The sequence below is a fragment of the Neolamprologus multifasciatus genome, chromosome 19, assembly GCF_963576455.1.
Source record: "Neolamprologus multifasciatus chromosome 19, fNeoMul1.2, whole genome shotgun sequence".
NCBI classification, from domain to species: domain Eukaryota; kingdom Metazoa; phylum Chordata; class Actinopteri; order Cichliformes; family Cichlidae; genus Neolamprologus; species Neolamprologus multifasciatus.
In genome coordinates this window covers 27,078,799-27,101,604 of record NC_140457.1, presented here as the reverse complement: position 1 = coordinate 27,101,604, position 22,806 = coordinate 27,078,799, and the positions used below count along the sequence as shown (strand labels likewise).

General features: G+C 39.1%; 2 protein-coding genes across 4 annotated transcripts in view; one reads left to right on the top strand and one right to left on the bottom strand.

Moving 5' to 3' along the window:
• Positions 1–5,964: 5,964 nt before the first annotated feature.
• On the bottom strand, positions 5,965–7,649 carry hikeshi (heat shock protein nuclear import factor hikeshi). Its single transcript, XM_085144177.1, has one exon. The coding sequence runs from the start codon at positions 7,376–7,378 to the stop codon at positions 6,782–6,784; it is 597 nt and encodes a 198-aa protein (XP_085000303.1). The 5' UTR covers positions 7,379–7,649; the 3' UTR covers positions 5,965–6,781.
• A 5,402-nt stretch (positions 7,650–13,051) lies between these two features.
• heatr5a (HEAT repeat containing 5a) overlaps positions 13,052–22,806 on the top strand; it is a 45,441-nt gene continuing 35,686 nt past the window's right edge. For 2 of the 3 annotated variants that reach the window (XM_085144174.1, XM_085144172.1), the window contains exon 1: positions 13,052–13,214. The gene's annotated coding sequence lies outside the window, so the exon portion shown is untranslated. Of the gene's footprint in view, positions 13,215–18,787; positions 18,894–22,806 lie in introns of all 3 variants that reach the window. The other variant, XM_085144173.1, reaches the window with a different exon arrangement.

The window sequence follows — 22,806 nt, the reverse complement described above, 5'->3', positions numbered from 1 at the left end:
TTATTGTACTTACATTATAACCAATCCGGTCCTTTATTCTCGTTTAAAATATTCTTACAGAACTATTGTCATATTTGCTGCCATTTCTGCTGTCCTCTTGGCCAGCTTACTCTGACAAAATACATTTTTAATGTTAATGAGATTTTTTTTTAACTGCATAAATAAAGGTTATATAAAAGTCACTGCCAAAAACTGATTGCGGCTTGTACCTTGTTACACAAATGTTGTTTGTGGCTCAATATGACTTTGTCATCCATGAGGGATGCATTTAACATATGTTTCACATATTATAGCCCAACAAGTTACTTATAGCAGTTTAAATACGAGCAATCAGTTTTTGGCAAATACCGGAAATCACTTTTTGGCAGACAATCACTTTTTGGCACAACACCGGCCTGGGTGTCAGCCAAGCCGCTAGCAGTAACATTGTGAGAGAACTGTTGCTAATATGGGACTTCTTGATAAAACGAGCAGATATTTGAAGTTTACACAACTACATTCTCGCCTGAAAATATCTTAAAAGTTTATTTTGTGACCTAGAAACACGAATAAGAGGAATATAAAAACGAGGTGGCAGCCGCCATTGTTTCACTCGGTAGAGGCGTGCTATGAATTGTGGGATATGGCGTTTTCCACCAAGCATACACCCTTGCGGTTACCGTAACTATTCAATGGTTTGTGCAACCTTAAAAATTCCAATAGTTCCTGAAAGCAGCGATGCTGTGCGCGCCGTTGATATTCTCGTCATTACGGTAATCCAAATACGGGTAGACATGTATGTCGGGAGTGGTACGGCCTGTACCACTCCCGACATACCACTAGAGAGAGCCAACACACCACAAATGAAGTTTGAAATCTGTTTCTATGGGGCCAAAAGTTGATTCTTTCTCATGGGCCTAGAAATGGGCCAAAATTTGCACTAAAATCTAAATATTTAAAAAACTATAAAAGTCATAAACACCAAAAGTCATAGCATACTAGTCCAGATCCAGCCGCACAAAATGATATAACATATGTAACCCTTGTCTCAAAACTGTGCGGCACATAAGCGCGGAACTTTTTTCACTAAAATATTAATATTTAAAAAACTATAAAAGTCATAAACACCAAAAGTCATAGCACACCATTCAACTTTGTGTTTTTGAGTGACAGCAGATTACTGCTTTTTGGTGAGTGATTGAAACTCCACGTGCCGCCATGACCATCTTGTTTCCCTGAACGTAAAAAGCTTCGCAATTTAACATCACAAAGGTCTTTAGATTACACACAGAAAATATCGCGTCAATCTGACGAAATCCCTTGGAGGAGTTCGTCAAAGAACAGTGCCTGAAAAGAGGGGAAAATGTCGCCAAAATTACACATTAATTTTAAAATGGCTGACTTCCTGTTGGATTTGGGATATTGCTCCAAGAGACTTTTTTGTACATCTTGATATCTCCTATAAGCTTACCAGGTTTCAGACTCATAGATACAACACAGAGCAGGGGCTGATGTTTTGAAATTTTGTAGGGGGCGCTGTGGAGCCATTTTGGGCTATTCAAGGAAAATGATCACATAACAACAAAGCCTTCATCACATTGGAGGTGTGCGCCAAATTTCAAGACTTTTTAAACTTTCCAAGCCCCTCAAAAGCCATTTTATTGTTCATGGTGAACTGCGTTGCCACCAGGGTGCGCTGTTCAGTTTAAAGTCACAATTTTCTCACTGAAGCATCATGAGGGACTGATGGTGATATTCACCGCATTTGAGGTGGCCATGATGAACCTGTGAAAATCAGTACAACAAAGTGAAAGACATGACATTTCCTGTTGCCACTAGGTGGCGCTCTGTGTATTCCTGACAATGGGCACATCAATCTGTTCAGGGGAGGTGTGATATCATGCCTGTAAAGTCTGGTACTGACCAGACTTGATTTCATTGAGTTATACTATTTTGTTTCTTCATGGCGAGACATCAAAGTTCGCCATGCTTTCGGGGTCACACCCTTGCGTGAAAACTCACACTTTTCACTGTAACCCAAGACCAACTCTTTAAGGCTTTCCTGGAGAAATTTGAGGCTGCAGATGTCACCCATCACAATACTGTATCCCGAAGTGTAAAACATGACATTTCCTGTTCCCACTAGGTGGCGCTGTCCTTGATGTCAAATATGGCAGTTGAAATATGTTCAGGGGTGGCGCCTTATCATATGTGTGCTCTTTGGTCCAGATCAGACAATGTATGACAGAATGAGAGGCAATAAGATTTTCATGGCGAGTCATCGAAATTCGCCGTGGCGCCACCGCATCACCGTATCACGAAAACTCAAAAGCTCCGCAATTTAACATGGCCCAGGTGTGTAGTTGACACTGACCAAAGATGAAGCTATACGACCAAATCCCAAGGAGGAGTTCGAAAAAGTTCGTGTTATGGAAATGGCAAAATTAGAGCCAAAATGTCACCTTCACTTCTAAATGGCGCGGGGCTCGCAAAATCGCTAGCCAGACGTCCCGGGGCTACCAAAATCTATCTTTGCCCTGCCCGTCGGGCTATCATAGGAAGGAAAAATGTATGTCAATGCTTTTGCATTCTTTCGGAAATGTAGCTGGGTAATTATGTCATTGGCATCTGTGAGCCACTGTCAATATGTGACATATTGAAATTGCGTTTGAATTTGCGCTTGTTTTTTGCTTTCACTTTGCAATCGCGCGAACTGTGTGTAGAGAGCGACAGTACTGATTGGTGAGTGACGATAATTTGCACACCAATTCCTCTGACATCGTCTTATCAATCGTTAGCTTACTATGCAAACATGACAAATGAAATCTCCCGCAGCAAGCTTAAACATGTGAGAGGTTGATCGCGCAGAGAATCGCTGAGCGTTATGTGAGTGTGTGTGTAAAAGCAGCAGGATATATATTTTAGTTCTGCTGAGCCAAATAAGACAGCTCAGGGTGAAGAAGTGACAGCCAAAGAAAAGCTTACCACAAAACAGAAAAGTTATGACAAATCAGACTATAAGGCAAAAATAAAGTGTAGCTTTATGGTTTCATGGACAAAAGAATTTCTGTGGCTGCAATATGACGAGCTAAATAACCAGGGCTGCACATAAGTGGTCCACAGGTGCTCATTCGCTGTCAAAATACAAAACACGCACAAGATAAGAAGTTGCAACGCGTGTTTGCGTACATAGGATTTTCTGGAGGAAGACAGACATTTGTTTAGAACTCTTAAAGATGTCGAAGAAGCAAGCACCTTTAAGCAATTACTTTGGTGTTCCTCCACCTCCAAAGAAATGTCAGAAGAAGTCCGAACCACATAAGAAGCGCGTATTCTCGGAAAAGTGGTTGCAGGAGGTGAGCTGGCTTCAAACAAATGATGAACGCACAGAGAGGTGGTGCGGAATGTGCCGTGAAAATCCCACTCTAGCAGACAAAAACAGCCTTTTATATGGACGCAAACGCGTGTTGCAACTTCTTATCTGGTGCGCGTCTTTTATTTTGACAGCGAATGCGCACATGCGGACCACTTATGTGCACCCGTGTAAATAACATAATGTTCTGGCGGGTGTGTTGTTGGTTTTCCCTCGATTTCTGAGTCGACAAGCGCCTTTGTTACTGGGACCAGTAATTTTAAGAAAGGCCCCCATTAGAACCCATGAGAAATGCAAGAAATGCATTATTGCTCAGTCTGCAATATCTTTCACAGAAAAAACACCAATTGCAAATAACATACTAAAAATAAACCTGAAAAATCTGTTTAGAACAGCGTACTATGTTGCAAAGAGTGAACTACCACTGGCACAATTTAGCAGTCTTTGCAAACTTCAAAAACCCGTGACTTCAGTGGAAAATTCAAATTCAGGATCTGACACAGACTGATTCATGTTCATAGAAATTTCTGTTTAATTAGAACCAAGTATTTGAGTTGATGATTGTAATTTTTATACAATGTTGTAATTTGTGTTTCAACAATTTTTTGATTAACATCAATCAAAAAAATTGCTCTTTTTTATTCAGGCTACTTAAATTTATTTTGGGCTAACAAAAACTGAAGAGTCCCTGCCCGTAGGGCTACCAGGGATTTTGAAATTTTGCGAGCCCTGGGTAATATGTCACACCAGGGCCGTGCAGAGAGGTTTAAAGGGGCGGGTGCTCAAAGTTAAAAAGGGGCACATTGAACCAGGCTGAATAACAACAACACACATTCATCAAGAATCTAATATGGGAAGGGCAGGGCTATGTTGATCTGAGACTGTAGACAGTAAAAAGTCCATAGGAGAGATGGTAGCTGATTAAACAAGTGTCATGAGATAATAACCAAATGCAAAGATTGGTGACAGCACTTGGAACCATAAGGCAACAAAACCTGAGAAATAATTTAGGCTCTGCCTATGAATCACTCTTTGCTTCTCTTCTTCCTTCCATCCCATCATTTCATATATCACTCTCCACTTGCTGTCTATCTGAGAACAAGGCACAACTTGCTATTGCAATAAACTATAATCTAATTATCCACACCTAACAACTCTTGCACTTAATCTATAATAAAATGATGACACAAAAATGTTATAGCACTGCTTTTAGTTTCCTCCTCATGTCCTTACCAGCCATGTCTGGACAATGTTATATCATGAGTAATATTTTTTTTAAATCCACCTAAATAAAACACACAAATGCACACACACACAGTGACATTTTAGACCTTCTTCAGAATACTGTATATACTATGGGCATCACTGTGCTGATCCAGAATATTTACATTATTATTTATTACTAGAGCTACAATAATAAAGCAATGAGGAGGGGGAAGTAATAAATATGAAATAATGTATTTATGATGATTCCATTTGTTTCACTATCCACTCTGTGCAGGGGCAAAGCTTATTACATTTTTAAACTGTAGAGATACAATAATTTTACTGTTGTAAAATCCAAATTTTGTCTTATTTAAAATATACATCTAATATAATCTGCTTCTTATTAATGTATGGTCTTTAAAATACAGCGTGTGTTTTTTAAAATATTATAATAATGCATAATTATGTGGACATGCATATTAGATCGTTTTTAGTGAAATATAATCCCCCCAGAAAGGCAGGAAAAGCTCTGTAACTTACTTTAAAACTAAACATGTTCCCTAAAACGGTGACAGAGCTACAGACCCATGACAGCCTTACACAGGTAGCCAGCAGCTATGACCAGCACTACTTGTGCAGTTAATAAAAGGACAGGTAATGTCGCGCTGTTGCAAACACAGCACGCTCGTTTGTTTCAGTTCGTCAGTTGCAACAAGACACCTTACCAACGTGTCCGTAATAAGCTAATACTCCTGTGTGCTATACACTACAGTGTACGCTGTACACCTACTTACTGGTTTTGTCGCATCAGTCTGTGTCTCTGAGTTAACTTGTGTTTCTCCTACAGCTCCGGACCGCTAAAAATGCGCGTGCTCTTTGTGAGCTCGTTCCCGGCTCGTAACCAGCGCGTTCTGCCGTCAAGGGCGATCATTGGTTAAATGTGATCATGTGACTGATGCAATCCAGATCCTTTTATTTAGCAAAACTGTGATTAATAGTTAAATATTATTGTTGAGGGGCACAGACAGGACTCCGCACGCACACACACATTAAAAAAAAATGTTTTTAAAAAGTTGCCTCAACAAAAGGGCACTTTGGGCACCCATCAGGAAAGGGGCGGGTGCTCAAGCCCCTCTAGCCCCCCCCCCCTCTGCACGTGCCTGTGTCACACTGAATACACATTGAACACAACCGCATGCAAGATGAAGAAAAACAATTCACTTAAGATATGAAACAGTGCAGTAGCCCCACCTACTGGCAATTGTTCCAACTGTTTTGGGGGTTTTTTGGACTGGTTCAAAGAAGCCAGCCAATAGAAAACCATAGAGCATATTTTCTATTTTATTTAGATTTCCAAAGGCTTGTCAGATTTGGCACGTGATAAAAAGTGATGCAAAACTGCACAGCACTTGCCAAATGTATTTTATTCCAAATAAAATAAAAGAATCAAAAACTTATCTTGTTGTAAAATATCAAAATTCATTCTTCAAAAAAATAAAAAGAAAACAGTTTTGAGAATGGACTTTTTATAATGGAAAACACAGTTCTTTTGAAGAAATAAATATAATAAACTGACAAAAATTAAAATGCACTATTTAACATAACTTCAAATAAAAACTGAAGCTTCAATGAAGCTTTGAGAGCACAGCACTGCAATCTTGTAACACAAGTACTAATAATTCAATCACAAACACACTCTCAAACCTCTTGAGCCTGCCCCATTTTAGTTTTTATACAGTTTATGATAATTAAATATCAGCATGTATGTTAATTAATTAGTTTTGTTCTTGCATTTGTGTATCTCTTTGGATAATACTGACTTGTTTTTTGTTTTGCTTTTCCCTCTTATTTTTATGCCCATTACAAAAATCCAAATGTTTCCTTATTTCCTTTTTCTGATCATGTCTTGCAAAGACATGGTCTTGACCATACTGAAGAAATGCCCTATGCCCTAACAAAACAACTAAAAGCTCTCATGGGAGGAAAACTATTAAGCAAGACTAAGACATTGAAAACCAACTGAATGGATTCAATTTAATTGTGTTTTCCTTTTAAATTCAAGTGCTTTATTGTTCAGACCGATAAAAGATGGGATGGAGTCATTGTGAGCAGCAGTTTTTCTGTAGGTGAAGAGGCATTGTGACAGAGATGAAGGTCGACACTGCTTTTGTTAGGCACCCTGGGAATTGTCTTAGCAGGTTTGCTCTTTGGTCTTTAATGACTTCAGTTTTTCCAGAAATTCGGATTCTGCGCCATCCTCCTCTGAAAGTTTTCATACCACTTGAGAATGCAGCTGGAAGGAATAAAAGTCTCTGTGGGGTTTGGCAGCATCTGGGCCTGCGACACAGCAAAGGAAGAGGCGAAGTTGTACAGACTGTCCAACATCTTTTGGGTGAACTGCAGGAAGGTGTCCACGGTGGACACGGCGGCGCTGGACACCGGGATCTGCTGAGCCAGCTGCTCCAGAGTCTCCACTGACACGCCGACCTGAGCAACGGAGGGAGACGCAGAAGAGGTCATAATACCGAAGGGGTGCGCCCCGCCCTCCCCAGCCTTCAGCCCAGAGATCTTGAAGATGGCACTTGGCTTATCGTTGGTGATGAAGCCGAGTAGCTGCCACACGGGACCGCCACTCGCCGGATCAGGGAAAGAGAAGTATACGGCACCGCCCATGCCGGCAGGGAATGGCACGGTACCTAGCATGAATACCACCACATGGTTCACATTCTCGTAGTCCGACAGGTTAAATAGGAACTTGTCCGGGGCAAGTTGCACCGCGTCTGTCTGCACCAACCTCCCTGCGACCAAACACCCGAACATCACTGCTGACAGTTAGTCCTAGCCGTAGCCTGCGTCCAGAGTAAACAGCCTATAGCTTCGGCTTAGCCTGCACCAGGTTAGAGTCAGTACTGTAGCTCCCGCGGTCTAACAACCGGAATTACTGAGTTACTGAGACACTCAATTACACACAGAAAAGTGTTGGACAGCAAACATGAGCGTAGCTTCCCAAGGTTACCAGAAACTTCTTCTACAGTTATACTAGCCCTGCCCTCTTGTGGCGTCTTCTTCTTCTTCTCCTTCTTCATGTGACGATGGCAAACTCGACGCCTGGGCGCCACCGACTGGTTTGGAATAATTACTTCATTAGCCTAAACACTAAATACACCCAATAAAAGTGAATTTGTTTTTCTTCTTTTACAGGACGAAGCTAGGATCAAACATTTAGGGGTCTGAGGCGCCATACATGATGTCATGTGTTCAGTGTGTGCAATTAATATTATTGGAATAAGCAGCTTGCAAACATTTTCAATTCTTTTTCCTTTACAAACCCAAATTCAGCTGGGGCACATGCAAATGTTTCTTTCAAAAGCAATCAATTAGTTGGATGACCTATTGTAGTGTCTAAGAATGATTCAAAATGAATAATCGCAATTGTCAGTGTAATACACCAGTTTCAAACTGAGCACCTTAGTTATCAAACATGAGGCAAAGCCTCAATCATGTCCACAATTTTCCAAAATAATTTAAATTTGTATTTGCAGCAAAGCAGAGAATCATGCACAACATTTTTTCAGCCTTTCAACCATATAAATGAATAATAATTTTATTTGTATAGCACTTTCAAAGTTACAAAATGCTACATAGTTTGAATAAAGGGGGTGGCTGTAGCTCAGGTGGCAGAGCAGGTCAGCCACTAATCAGAAGGTCGGTGGTTCGATCCCAGTCTGCCTCCTGGCTGCATGCCAAATATCCTTGGGCAAGATACTAACCCCATGTTTGCCTACTGGTGGTGGCTCGCCTCTGTCAGTGCGCCCCAGGGCAGCTGTGGGTACAATGTAGCTTGCCATCGCCAGTGTGGCAAGTGTGTGTGAATGGGTGAATGACTGCTGAATGTAGTGTGAAGCGCTTTGGGGTCCTTAAGGACTAGAAAAGCGCTATACAAATGCAGGTCATTTACCATGCATTGAAGATAACCGGCGTGTTCAACAATATGGATATATAAACAGCCACATACTAAGCCATATGGTTGCATTCTGACAGAAGTACACCGCTTGCTATAACTCTCGTCTGTCTTTTGATAATATATGGTTTCAAGATCTCAGTATTTGAGAAAATACTATTCTGGTCTTTACCAGAGGTTATATGCAGAAGTACCGCTACCACACTGAAAAAAAGGGATTGGCCAGCTCTTGGTAATATGTAAGCATCTTGCGTGTATTTAACACAAGTGCCTCATGCTTTAAAGTTAAGTGTAACTATATAGTGTAGAAACTACATAATATGCAGAGCGGGTAGATTAAGTTGTTCATATCATGTTTGAGTAAAGTAAGTCAATAATATAGCAATGTTAAATCCTGCGACACCGCACGGGATTTCAGTCTTGCGTGCTTTGGATCGTGGTTTGAGGAAGGCATCCATCTCAGTCAAGTTGAGTAGCCGCCTTCACTTTTTTGGTATACCGAAAAAAGTAAATTGGGTGGTTGTTACATTCAAAAAGTCTACCTTGTAATCTGAACACATAAATGTTATGGTTCTATCTTGAATTAAATCACGTAGGATCTGTACAAAATTCAACAACTTAATTTGTTCTTGTAGAGATGACATTATACAATCTACTGTAGTATGAGTGTTTAGTTGCTGGACTCATGAAATTAACAAGATCACATGAGATTTCAAACTGCAGAAAAATCACTGGAGTTATAAGAGGCAGACAACTACACACCACATGTATGTTATTGCTTTTTATTATGGTTTAACCTGTCAAGGACAAAAATGTAAAGTAAATTCTGCATCAAGACTTGAAATCATAGCTTTCCTATTTTTGATGGTTAGTGCTGTTGCCTCACAGTAAGAAGGTCCCGGGTTCAAATCCACGATCTGGTGCAAATGGTTGTTTGTGTCTATGTGATAGACTGGTGAGCTGTCCAGGGTGTACCCTGGCTTCAATGTCCACTATTGAATCAAGTAAATCCAACATGGCTGAGGCTGGAATAAAATGTATCCATCAAATGGTACTCTTTATTAAGGAAAGCATGAATTTACTCACGAAAGACCCCACCCCCTCTAATTGGTCCAATTGGTGCACATTATTTTTCGAAACCAGAACTTCAGACTTTAAAAAAAAAAAAAAGTTCTGGGCATGGTCTCTTTTATATGATACCTGATTCAGGTGAGCATCTGAATAGCCTAAGTCAGGGGTTAGCAAACCAAAGGAGAAAATAAACATCCACATAAGCAAAGCTCAAACTGCAATAAAGCACATGGAAGATGTTTTTTATATTTGCACCAAGTCCTATAAATAATTCAATAACATATATACTTCAATCACTTATATATAAATTAGGAACACCATAACCAAAGCTTCCTAACCTGGCACACTAGTTTACTCGTGGAGCTCATAAACAGGTAATTGAGCTCCTTTTATTCTTTTGCTCCATATACAGCGAAGGAAGCAACCAGGAAAAGGTGAATACTGCTAACACTCTTCTCTCAAATACATGTACAAGGAGTTTAGGTTTACAAAACAAATAATACATTTTGAACAGCTCTAACTCAGGTTCTTTTTCCTCACACACGTAGGATGGCCAGTCCTCCTCATCTTCCACAAACAGTCACTTAAATACTATATCAAACCTGATAAACCTAATAAAGAATCACTAACCCACAAATGTAATTCTGTTTTATGTAGTTTTTAAAAATACCAATCCCTCAAATGAATAAAAATACAGGTAAGGGAAATGAATCTGCTATACAGATGATACCCATAATCGATTGCATATTGATAGGATGTCTGATCCTTAGCAGTCTGCAAAGACTCTGTGTGCCTTCCAGATCACTCTGGCATACACACATCCTAAGGTCATGAGAGAGGTCGTACCTTCTCTTACTGATTTATGGTATAGGAGGACACCTACTCTGTATCTGTTTAAGTATAAGAGCCCTTTGTTTAGGTGGACCGCTGGACTCCTGGCACCAGCTTTGGGGAGTCATTCACAGGGTCACATCTTGACACACACACACACATACTTACACATACAAACAGACGGTAACCATTGTTCATATGTATGCCTGTGAAAGACGTTACCACAATAAAGAGCAGTGCTACGGGGGAGCTAACTGAGAGTGACTGGGATTCGAGGGGAAGGAACAGCGCTCGTCACAGTTCTCTCCCTCATGCACAAGCAACACAAAGATCTTTGGTGATTTGCGTCTTGTTTTTGCTGTTGTAGTAGAATTGTCTTGGTCATTCCAGCAATAGGTGTGTGCTACACAAACCTATCACTATTATAGTGAATGATCTGCTGTCATGTTCCTCCAGTCCTCTCCAGTGCTCCGTTTGTTTGTGTTTCTCTCTCTTCTCCTCACTCCTCTCTTTAAGGGCGCCACTCGATTCCAGGTCCCCGCCCTTGGCCAACACACCTGGTTGCAATCGTTTGAGTCTTGCCTGATTGATCGTGACAACAGCATTAATCTGAATGAATCTAGATAATGAATCAAGATAATGTTAAAACACATATGAAACAATGAAGTCTTCATTCAGGTTAATTTAACCAGCCCATAGTTATCCTGCTTGTAAACTTAGGCTGCTGAACAGGGTTCTGCTTGAGATCATTTCCTCTTTAAATGGAATTCGTCCTCCCCACTGTCACCAAGAGCTTGTTTATAGTGTTTCGTTGAATAAATAGAATTCTCTCTCTGATATTATAAGGTCATTACTTGCATTATAAAGCATCTTGAGATGACTGTTAATGTCACATTTAATTATACATTTAATTGTAACTGTTAAAGGTCTGAGGCATTTGGATAGTTGGTAGTCTGTGCCTCATTTTAGTAACATTTACCAGTATTTAAAATTAACAGCCAGGAAGGCTGCTTTCCCACAGTTTGGCAATGGAAATCTAAAACAGTGAGTTAGAATACAGAGTGAGTTTCAGAAACATAAGAAGGTAAGAAGGTAAGAAGGTTCAAAGTGATTTTGGATTTTATATAAAAGTAAGAGTATTTTCAAATCCCTACTGTAGGGTATTGTACAGGATATTGTGGCTCTGCCAAAAATGGACTGATGCTGTGTGGTTTTTTTTGTTTTGTTTTGTTTGTTTTTTCCTGAGAGAAGTTCGGGAGACAATCTAGCAGTTTACACTATTTTGTAATCAGGCAGTTAAAGATTCGTTAAAGACACAGGTGTGGACTTCTCAATGTCAGGCAGTCTGCACACAGAGAAGTGAAGTACAGTTCAAAATTCAAAATATATATTAGACACATGAAAACAGGAAATAATTGTGACTGGCTATTGATGGGGAGATGCCATGGTTTAGACTTAGTGCTCCCTGATTTGTTCTGCTCGGGGTCCTTCTGCATGGCAACGTTCATTAACCTCCAGGGGTCTTGTCCTATGTGAGGAAACTCCTCCCTACCTTACAGTTGTTACCAGGAATGGTTTATGTTAATTCTGAAGTCAGCTTTGATCGACACAATGAAATCTCATTTTTTTTTGTAGCTGACTAGAACAGTGTTTCCCAACCACTGGAGAAATGATTATGTGTGCCGTGGAAGATTATCTGGTTCCACCTGATTAGTACTCTAAATCACCGGCGTGAGTAACGGCCAGAACAATTACATTCTCTTCCACTGCCAGTACCTGTTCTAATTAAATAGAATGCACACTGTCAATAAAACAGAAGAAAACGAAGAAGAAATGACATAATTGTCATGCTGTGAACGAGACAATGCAGCAAATAATAGCGATAGATAAATATTTGAAAAGAAAACGTAATCAATCTGATCTGGCCCCTGGAGAAAATCCCGACCTAGATGAAGGCCCTAGCATGAGTAGTGGTCAGAACAAAGCAAAAAAGTTACACTTTTTACACGTTTGTCCCCAGTTACACTGGGGACAAACCGAACCAATTCCACTCTGCCTGGTGGCGGAGAAAAATGATCAATATGATTTTTGTGATATTTTTCTTCGGTGTTGTGCCGTGTGATTTTTCTAATGTGAAATATGAATATGAAATATGAAACATGTGGGAAACACTCCATTAAGTGTTCAAATTTTTTTTTTAAAATTCAACGTTTTGATACCAGAGCAGTTTCTGTAACGCATGTGGAAGTAGTTAAAAAAAAAACCTACTGAAAAATATAGTAATATAACAATGTAGTAATTACATTAATAAAGATTTCAAATAGTGAACTTAATAATAATAGATCTAACAAATAATAATAATAATAATAATAATAATAATAATTAGAAGAAATCTCATAAATAATAAATAGTGTGGCTCAGTATTATTGGATTTGCACACTGATGACTAATGAATCTCACGAATAATAAATTGCATGCTTCAATGTCATTGCTCTGGCACACACAAGATTTAATTGTAAAACAAAACTGATTGGGTTATTCACCCGATTTAGTTTTTATTTGTTGAAAATTAACTGCATATGTTTTAATTTGAAAAAACAAAAGCCGGAAGAGTAGCAGGATATTTCCGTTCCGTCAGTTCCCTTTGAGTTGTCGCCGACTCAGGTTTGCGGCAGACGGAGCAGCGGTGAGAATGCAGAGCTTTTGAACACAACTGAAGTAAATTTTTCCCTTTTGCTTTTGTGGACTGTCATTTTCTTATAAGGACTAACGTGTTGTAGCCGGAACGACCAGGTAAATGATCACCTTCATTTTTTCCTCCAGTTTTTGTGCAAACTTTTGCCCATTCGCTAGCCACCCCAGGCTAGCAGCCTGTTACCTGTTAGCCTCTGCTTAATGTAGCTGTTAAAGCTAAATGACGACACTGTTTAATAGATGTTTAAGTGGAGAGAAAAAATTTTTTCGGCTCATATTGTTAGCTTACTTTGGTACATGTGGGTGACTTCAGTGGAATGTTGTCTTTGGAAATAGAGGAGAGAGTATGTGACTTTCAGGTGATTAAAAGTGTCAGATACTTCGTAATCCCTCTGAGAATCCTCACTGAAGCTGTTGGGTTTAATCAGTCAGTCTATCTTCATTTCGAATTCATGGTCCATGTAAACAGAAAGATCGCAGAGTAGAATACAATAGAACAAGTTGGGGAGTTTTGCCAAACCAGACTAATGTGTTGCTACAGCTGCACATTAGAATTCTAACCAGAATACCTTTTAAACCTCTTCAACAAAAGGTTCCTTTAAACCTTTCCTGAAGTAGACGGTGATGGCAGCACCACTCCCTCAAAAGAGATTTGTAATTCCTTATTTATTATTTTAACACCTTACTCATTACAGGTTTCTCTTTTAATTACCCTGGCAGTTTTGATATATTTAGGATTGGAAATGAAGTTCAGGCACCAAGGTTAAAGAGCAGCAGAACAGCAGCTGAAATTCATGGTTTTATTTCTTGCCTGGCACTCTTGGAGAAGTGTGATGTCTCTGTGGGGTGTGGTTGCAGGTGCAGTCAGTGCTGCTTGTGTCCTTTACTACTAAGATGTGGGGTGTATGTCATGTAAGATAGACTATCAATGTGTTCTGGTGTATTGGAAACCAAAACGTCTTAGTTTTTGTGAATAAAACAATGAGCATGAAGCTGCTGACACCCAATTTATTTCTGAATGTCCGGCAGCTCAGTTTTGTCCCCATGATGTCCTGACAAATTCTGGTGTTAGAATTCCGAATAGTAGGTCCTGTCTATGTTTTCACTTTGATTCAGACTGGAGCTGCTCAGCGGGGACATGGTCTGCTCTTTTCTGTGGGACAGTAGTTATTTTTAGAGTCTTCATGCACTTCAGTGAACACTGTGTGTGTTAACGAAGAAGACCAAGTTGTGCTGTTCAATAATTTATGAGCTGCTCTCTCTTCTTCTGCATCTTTCTCCTCCTTTTCCAGTCTAATCTACTCTGTTAGAGACAAAGGCTGAATAGAGCTCAGAGGTGCTTTAGCAGTGGAGAGAGGCTTGAAATAAGATGTAACAAGATGCAGAAAAAAATAGGTATTGATAAAATATATTCCACATATGCACTACAGGCTCACAGTATGAGATTCTTTTATGAGAACTTTTGATATTTGAGGGTGTGTGGACTGGAGCCAGATCTATATAGAGGCACTCAGAGAGGAGGTATCCATGTTGCTCTGAATTATTTTTTTTTCTGAAGATCCAGACTTGGGAACAGTGGGTTTATAGCAGCGTGACCATCTGTAAGTGTATTTAAAAATAGAAAAATCCTTCAGTGAACTGTCAGTGAAAACCGTAGTTCGGCTTAGGGCTGTGCGATATGACCAAAATCTCATATTCTATCGTCCCCATAACGATATAAATGGTAAATGGTCTGTATTTGTACACTCTCAGAAATAGGGGTACCAAAGTGTACCAAAAAGGGTTCCAATGCTTGTCGCTGGGGGTGTTCCTTTTTGAGGGACATTTCTGTACCCTTTAGGCTTGGTACATTTTTGTACCTTATGAAGTTGTACCATGTGAAGTACAATCATGTACTTTCCTAAGACATAAATGTACCTTCAAATTATAGTACAGAAATGTTCCCTTGAAAAGGGTACAATAGGGTACCTATGAGGGTACCCCCCCAGCGACATCCTATTTCGTACCTAAAGAGACAAAAATGTACCCCCAATAGTCCAAAATATTTGGTTATTTAACCATCTATTTTCGATAATAGAATCACATCAAAGCATTTAAACAACCACAGGAATACATTGTTGATTACATTCATATATTGCCATAGGACATGTCAAGAAAAATACATTCATTTAAAAAAAGTAAACAATCACATAAAGACATTAAACACCTGAACACAATGTTTTGACGGATCACAGAGATGGCATGTATTTAAAAAACTGTCCACACAAATGTTTTGCTCTACTTCATCAAGGCAGAATATATATATGTCATATATATAGACAAAGTGGAAAATGTGCTTGCAATCACATCACATAGAATACCTCAAGGACACAAACGGCCTATCATCAACTAAATAGGTGTCTAGAGCTTGAAAGTCTAATTCATTTCCTGGATTGAACAGGATCCAGTCATTGTCAACTGCCACTTGGTAAGCATGGAAATGACATTCATAAGTGCAAGGAAGTAACAGTTTCCCACACAATACCCAACAAGTATCAACATTCAAAATATACTTGATTTTAAAGACACAGACTGGAGATACATGTGAAGTGCTTTAACCCTTGAACAAAAATTCTAAAGATAATGAACAGATTGATTAATCAGTTAGTACAGAAAATAATAATCAGATTTAGAGACAAAAAAATCATTAGCTGTTTCCCCAATCATCTTAACAATTCTTACCCCTGCAGATGTCCCCAGGAATGGATATCTCTTTAATAGGTCCACAGTACACATTCCTTCAGCTACCTCTCGACGTCTCCATGCAAAGGTTTTTTTCATGCGGTCTTTCACCAGTGCTGTGTCAGGATGTAGCTTCTTGTGCTGATCATTTAGCACCTTGATATGAGCATCAACGGAGGCTGCATCTTCCCCCACAAAGCACGAATCCTTTGTCAAAGCAGATTTCAGTATTATCATAAGTAAAATCTGATAAGTTAATGTTACTCGAAATGCGGTAATTTGCACACCAAATGCTTTGAAAAAAATGCAAAAATGTTGAATAGGAATTGCGCAGAGCTTACAGCTCTCATATTCGAAAATCCCACTAAGTAGGTGGAATGGTACAAATGTGTACCTTCCATTGTTTAAAATCCCTTTGAGCGGGAAACAAGTTAGATGCGATAAATTTTGCTTAGAAAAGATTTTGTTAATAGCTATATTTACATACTAGCATGTTTTGAGAAATTATTGATTTTTTTTTACATTGTTGTACACGGTTAGTCACTATTTATTGATAAAACACTCGAATACGGCGGGCAGACAGACGTTGAACATTCCACCAACAGTCTAAATAGTCCACATTTGTACCTTTCTTTGTTTAAAACTTAGCTAACTGCTAGCTTTCACCCATGTTAAATCTAGCTCTTCGGACTTTTGCTAACTCTACTGTAAAATTACACGTTGTAATTTTTATAAAAACACAAATCACACCCGACTTACCTCTAAACCTTTGCGCCTCGTCGTCTGACACATCAATGCCTTCTTCCATCAACTTTTTAAGGAGCTCCTTCGTTGATAACCCCCTGAGAGTCATTTTCTGCGTCAACGCTAGTCAGCGCGGAGGCGGAACACTCATCGCTGCTGGCTTTTCAGCCTTTGGGATTAATGCGCGTTGCGAACTTGACACATGAAAAAACAACATTGTGGTATTAATGCGCAGTTGTTTAGAAACCGTTATGCTGTCTTGGCGAACTATATTTGTAACTTACAAAATGTAGTCACCGTAACACAAAAATCTGCTTGACATTTTAACTTCCAAAGAACCTCGGTTTAACTTGATGTTGCAAATTCCATAAAAACCTCACAATTAATGAACAATTCTAGGATGTAGTAAAAGCGAAAAAATAAATGGCCAAACATAACAGTAAAATGATTTCACGTTTTTGAAGGCTACAACCAAAATTTAAAACATTAAAAATTATAACTGGAACTTAATAAAATAGAAATGGACCAGTTTTTTTAACATCATTTAGTTGTGCCTGCATGTCATTGTGTGTTTTTTTTGTTTTTTTTTTAATATAATTTAACATAACTTACACAAAGGTAGGTTACAGATATTCTTTGCATCATAGGATAATTTACGTACAGAGGAGAGGACCAACAGATTTGATTATAACATGTAGCTTTTATGAGCACACTCACATCTCATATGAATTTTACAATTAACCAGGCCCATCCAGATTTTCCCATGCTGACCCATTACCACATTCTGCCACTGTCACTGCAGTACAGGTCAAAATGGTACAGATTTGTACTTTATTTCAAATTGAATCTTTAAAGGGGCATTTCTGGACTTTTAAAGACCAGTATTGTACTTTTAAGGGAACATTTTAAAAAAAAATGTACCTATAGGTACAAAAATGTTCTTCTCTCGTACCTCTATTTCTGAGAGTGTATAGCGCTTTACATATCACAAAAATGTAACATTTTCTTTAAATTCTGTGACTCTCGGGCAGCTCGAGTTGAGGGAAGTGTTTCCAGCTGGGCGTCGTGTACCTGGAGTCGAGTGTTTTAACCGATGCATGAAATGATACATTTTTAGACATAAGTTGTAACAGCCACCGTTTTCTTTGTGAGTATTTATTACACGGCGTGCTGCGGGGAAAAGCCTGTTCTAACATTTGAGTCTAAGGTTTATTTTTTTTAGCACCTGGCGTTTTTTTTTTTTTTTTTTTTTTTTTTTTACTTCTCATCCGTAAATAATCTGCTCTTTCACGTGATTCAGTTTATTTTGAAAAGTCTCAACGGGATGTTGAGCTTTATTGTGCAAGGTTTATGTAGAACATAAACAAGCGGACACGCAATGGTGTTACCGTAGTTGTTGCTAATCACAACGCATAAAAACAGGCGCTTGTCCGTCCTTAGTGTGGTTATATTAAATATAAGAGAAAGAGAGAGCTTTAAGAAATTAATATAGCCACTACAGTGACCATCAAAACGGTGAAAAAATATTGCCGTAAACAGTTTATTTTGCGACGCACGATCTGATATCGTCGTGTTGGTGTTGTTCCCAGATCATCATACTAAGACATTTTGTTCCAGGATCAACATTGCAAGTGACCAATCAGAATGTTGTGATGTCATACTTTTGCGACTTCGGGAAAAACCGCCGGAAAACAAAAAACTGTACTTAAGCTGCAAGAAACCGCCTCTGTCCTCCGATCAACGGATCCTGACCCTAACCCTAACCGTAACCCTTTAATAAACGGTAAGCAGAACTGATATTGTCCTTGCAACATTGGAATTTCATAATGCACGAATGGCTTGGCTCGCAAAAGAATAACGTCACAACAATGAGATTGGTCACTTGCAATGTTGAACCTGGAACAACATTTTCATGATGATCTGGGAACAACACCAACACGACGCTATCAGATCATCCATTTTGGCACACCACGAAACAAACGGTAGCGTAAAATGAAACGATAGATTTTTATATCGTCATCCAATATATATTGTTATATTGAACAGCCTTAGTTCGTCTTAGGGATTTTCTTGGCAACTATGTTCTTAGCCGACTAAACAAGGAAAAAAATTAGGCTAACCATGACTAACGGTTTTATTTTTTTAAAGGCAGTCTAAAACTAAGAAACAATGAGATCCATCCATTCGCTTCCGCTGATCCTTTTCAGGCTCGTGGGGGGGGGGGGCGCTGGAGCCTATCCCAGCTGTCATTGTCACGGTCTGCGGAGACAGGCTGTGCGGTGGTGTGTGTGATGGACCCAGGTGCGTACACAAGTGAGTAGACGGGAGTGAACTTAACAGAAAGCGAGCCTTTATTATGGCTGAAGACAAAGTGTACAAACAAAGCAGGGATAGCGTAACTAAACTAGACTATAACTAAACTAGGAAAACTAATACTGTGACAAACTAAGAAGACTCAGAGACTATGATGATCACTGCAAAGACTGACCGTGAAAACATGGAGGTGAGAACACAGACGACGCGACACTGAACACAGCAAGACTGAGGACTAAATACACACATGAGGTGATCAGGGGAAGTGGAGACACATGAGGACACAGCTGAATAGAATGAAACATAATTATAGCACAGGGGAGAGTAAACCTAAATGCAGTGAGTAAAGAACACCAGACGCTTTCAAAATAAAACAGGAAACCCAGAGACATGAAGATAAATTATGACATGACATGACCTTAACATAACATGAAACATGACAGGTAGATGCACAAATCAATGAGAGATGACAGAAACAACTAAGAAATGAACTAGATCAAAAATGGATACAAAAATACATAAAACTCAAACACTGGGTCACACGACCCAGCCCATGACAGTCATAGGGCGAGAGGCGGGATACACCCTGGACAGGTCACCAGTCTGTCGCAGGGCCAACACACAGGGACAGACAACCATTCGCACTCACATTCATACCTAGTGACAATTTGGATTACTCAATTAACCTATCCCCACAAGCTGCATGTCTTTGGACGGTGGGAGGAAGCTGGAGCCGCAAACACGGGGAGAACATGCAAACTCCACACAGAAAGACCCCGGCCTGATGTTGGAATTGAACTCAGGACCTTCTTGCTGTGCGGCAACAGTGCTAACCACCGTGCCACCATGCTGACATGAGATATCATGTTAAATTTGAGAACTACTTAAGGTCAAAAACTCATTAAACAAAGGCATTTGAAACCATTAGTCACATTCATCAACAATGCGTAACTGTGCGTCATCTCGCATCATGCATTATGAACATTGCATGTTATACTTTGGAATCACAGTGGAGTCACTGTTTCTAACAAGTGCAATCATTCAATAGTTATCAGAGCTCAGCACTGCCCTCTGTCAAAGTTTTAGTTTCTGATGTTATGCTTTAGATTTCTGTAAGGATAACTTGGAGCGATCTTAGCACAGATCAGAATTTACTCTGCCTGACAGAGGGATGTTGCCTGTACTATGAAACTTTCAATTTAATCCTGGATTTTCAGTGTTTATAAGGTGGTTTGCTTTTTACCAGGTTATAACACCAGATCTAATTAGTCGAAAGCAAGTTACTGGTTACTTTCATTAACAACAATGATGGCAAAACCGTCATGTGGCTCCGCCATCCGCTTGTTTATTTTCCACACAAGCCTTTCACAATTAACCTCAAGATCCTGTTGAGACTTTTCAAAATAAACTGAAATGATATACGTTATTCTTATTTCTCAGAAAACTGTACTATGCAAATTATGCCGCAAACTGTCCCCACCACAGACTCAAACACGGTAAACCTCTTCTACCACCTATGCAAGAATCATGTGAAAGAGCATGGAGAGAGTTTACAGTTGAGAAGCAAAAAAGAGCCTTCAGGTGCTCAAAATAAACCTTAAATGTTGGAACAGGCCTTTCCCTGCAGCACACCATGTAAAAAATACAAAGAAAATGGCGGTCATTACAACTTGTATATCTAAAAATGTATAGCTTCATGCCTCTGTCAAGCGACACCCAGCTGAAAACACTTCACACAAGTCGAGTGTGAAGGATTCACAGAATTTACAGAAAATGCACTATTTCTGGAAATATATTGCGATCAGGATATGAGATTGTGGTCATATTGCACAGCCCTATATATCACAAAATGGTGCATTTTCTGTAAATTCTGTGAATCTCGGGCAACTTGACTTATATGAAGTGTTTTCAGCTGGGTATTTTGTACCTGGAGTTGAGTGTTTTGACCAATGCAAGAAAATAATTATATTTTTAGATATAAGTTGTAACGGCTGCCATTTTCTTTGTGAGTATTTATTACATGGCTTGCTGCGGGGAAAAGCCTATTCTATCATTTGAGTCTAAGGTTTTTTATTTTGAGCACCCGATGACTCCTTTTTGCTTCTCATCCGTAAACTCTCTCCATTCAGTTTCACGTGATTCTTCTGTAGGTGGTAGAAAAGGTTTGTCGTGTTTTGAGTCCATGGTGGGTACCGGTTTCCTGCATAATTTACGTAGTATAGTTTTCTGGTCCATGTCAGACTTTTTATAACCAAACCATGTCCAAGCTACATAGGTAGCCACTCATTTAGGAATAAGGTCCTCGACTTGTTTTTTTTAACTGGTCCTTTAACAATAGATGTTTTAATTTCGTCATCCGGCATATTTCATCATATCACGCAGCCCTGGCTTGCTTTGCAGTTTAGGGCACAGGGAGACCATAGTGTTCATCAGTTCTCCATCAGGATCCCAAAGGCAGCTGTTGGCTATTGGGAATCCTCTAGTTTCAATGTCAAGTTGATCTGTACGTCCATTTAAAAAAAAAAAAAACAAAACCCAACCACAATCTTAAATGCAATACAGCAAAATAATATATATAATAATATATATAATAATATATATAATTTATATAGAGCTGGGCGATATAAGATTTTTTTCATATCACGATGTTTTTTCATTTCAGGCGATAACGATATATATCATGATATAAGCCAAATAACTATATTTGTAAGATTTAAATGTGCCATTGCTCACAAGTAAAATGTGAAATAATCAGCAGCTTGTTTTGATTTAAATATTTATTTCCCATAATAAGTTCAACAGGGTAGATATACTTAAGGAACATGAGACTTTTTCAGATAAATAAAGGCAAATATTGCAAACTACACAAAAGGCAGCCTCTAAAGCGTTTACGTTTCAAAATAGAACAAACGAAACAGACTACTAAATTGTCAATTCCACTTAGAAACAAAATATTAATTCTAAAAATAAATCTTAGTTTGTTTTACAGAAGAACAGACAAAATTGACTAACTTATCAAATAAACTGAGAACTAAAAGGGAATTCTCAATCTCTCCTTGTTGTATAGCTGAGCTTTTCAAACAGTTTTAACAGTTACTTTAGTCTGACAAAAGCCGAATGACGAATACGTTATTCTTATTTCTCAGAAAACTGTACTATGCAAATTATGCCGCAAACTGTCCCCACCACAGACTCAAACACGGTAAACCTCTTCTACCGCCTATGCAAGAATCATGTGAAAGAGCATGGAGAGAGTTTACAGTTGAGAAGCAAAAAAGAGCCTTCAGGTGCTCAAAATAAACCTTAAATGTTGGAACAGGCCTTTCCCTGCAGCACACCATGTAAAAAATACAAAGAAAATGGCGGTCATTACAACTTGTATATCTAAAAATGTATAGCTTCATGCCTCTGTCAAGCAACACCCAGCTGAAAACACTTCACACAAGTCGAGTGTGAAGGATTCACAGAATTTACAGAAAATGCACTATTTCTGGAAATATATTGCGATCAGGATATGAGATTGTGGTCATATTGCACAGCCCTATATATCACAAAATGGTGCATTTTCTGTAAATTCTGTGAATCTCGGGCAACTTGACTTACAGTGGGGCAAAAAAGTATTTAGTCAGCCACCGATTGTGCAAGTTCCCCCACTTAAAATGATGACAGAGGTCAGTAATTTGCACCAGAGGTACACTTCAACTGTGAGAGACAGAATGTGAAAAAAAAATCCATGAATTCACATGGTAGGATTTGTAAAGAATTTATTCGTAAATCAGGGTGGAAAATAAGTATTTGGTCACCTCAAACAAGGAAAATCCCTGGCTCTCACAGACCTGTAACGTCTTCTGTAAGAAGCTTTTCTGTCCCCCACTCGTTACCTGTATGAATGGCACCTGTTTGACCTCATCAT

Bases quoted from the DNA above. Each gene is read 5' to 3' on its own strand.
- hikeshi (XM_085144177.1), bottom strand. From the start codon at position 7,378: ATGTTCGGGTGTTTGGTCGCAGGGAGGTTGGTGCAGACAGACGCGGTG.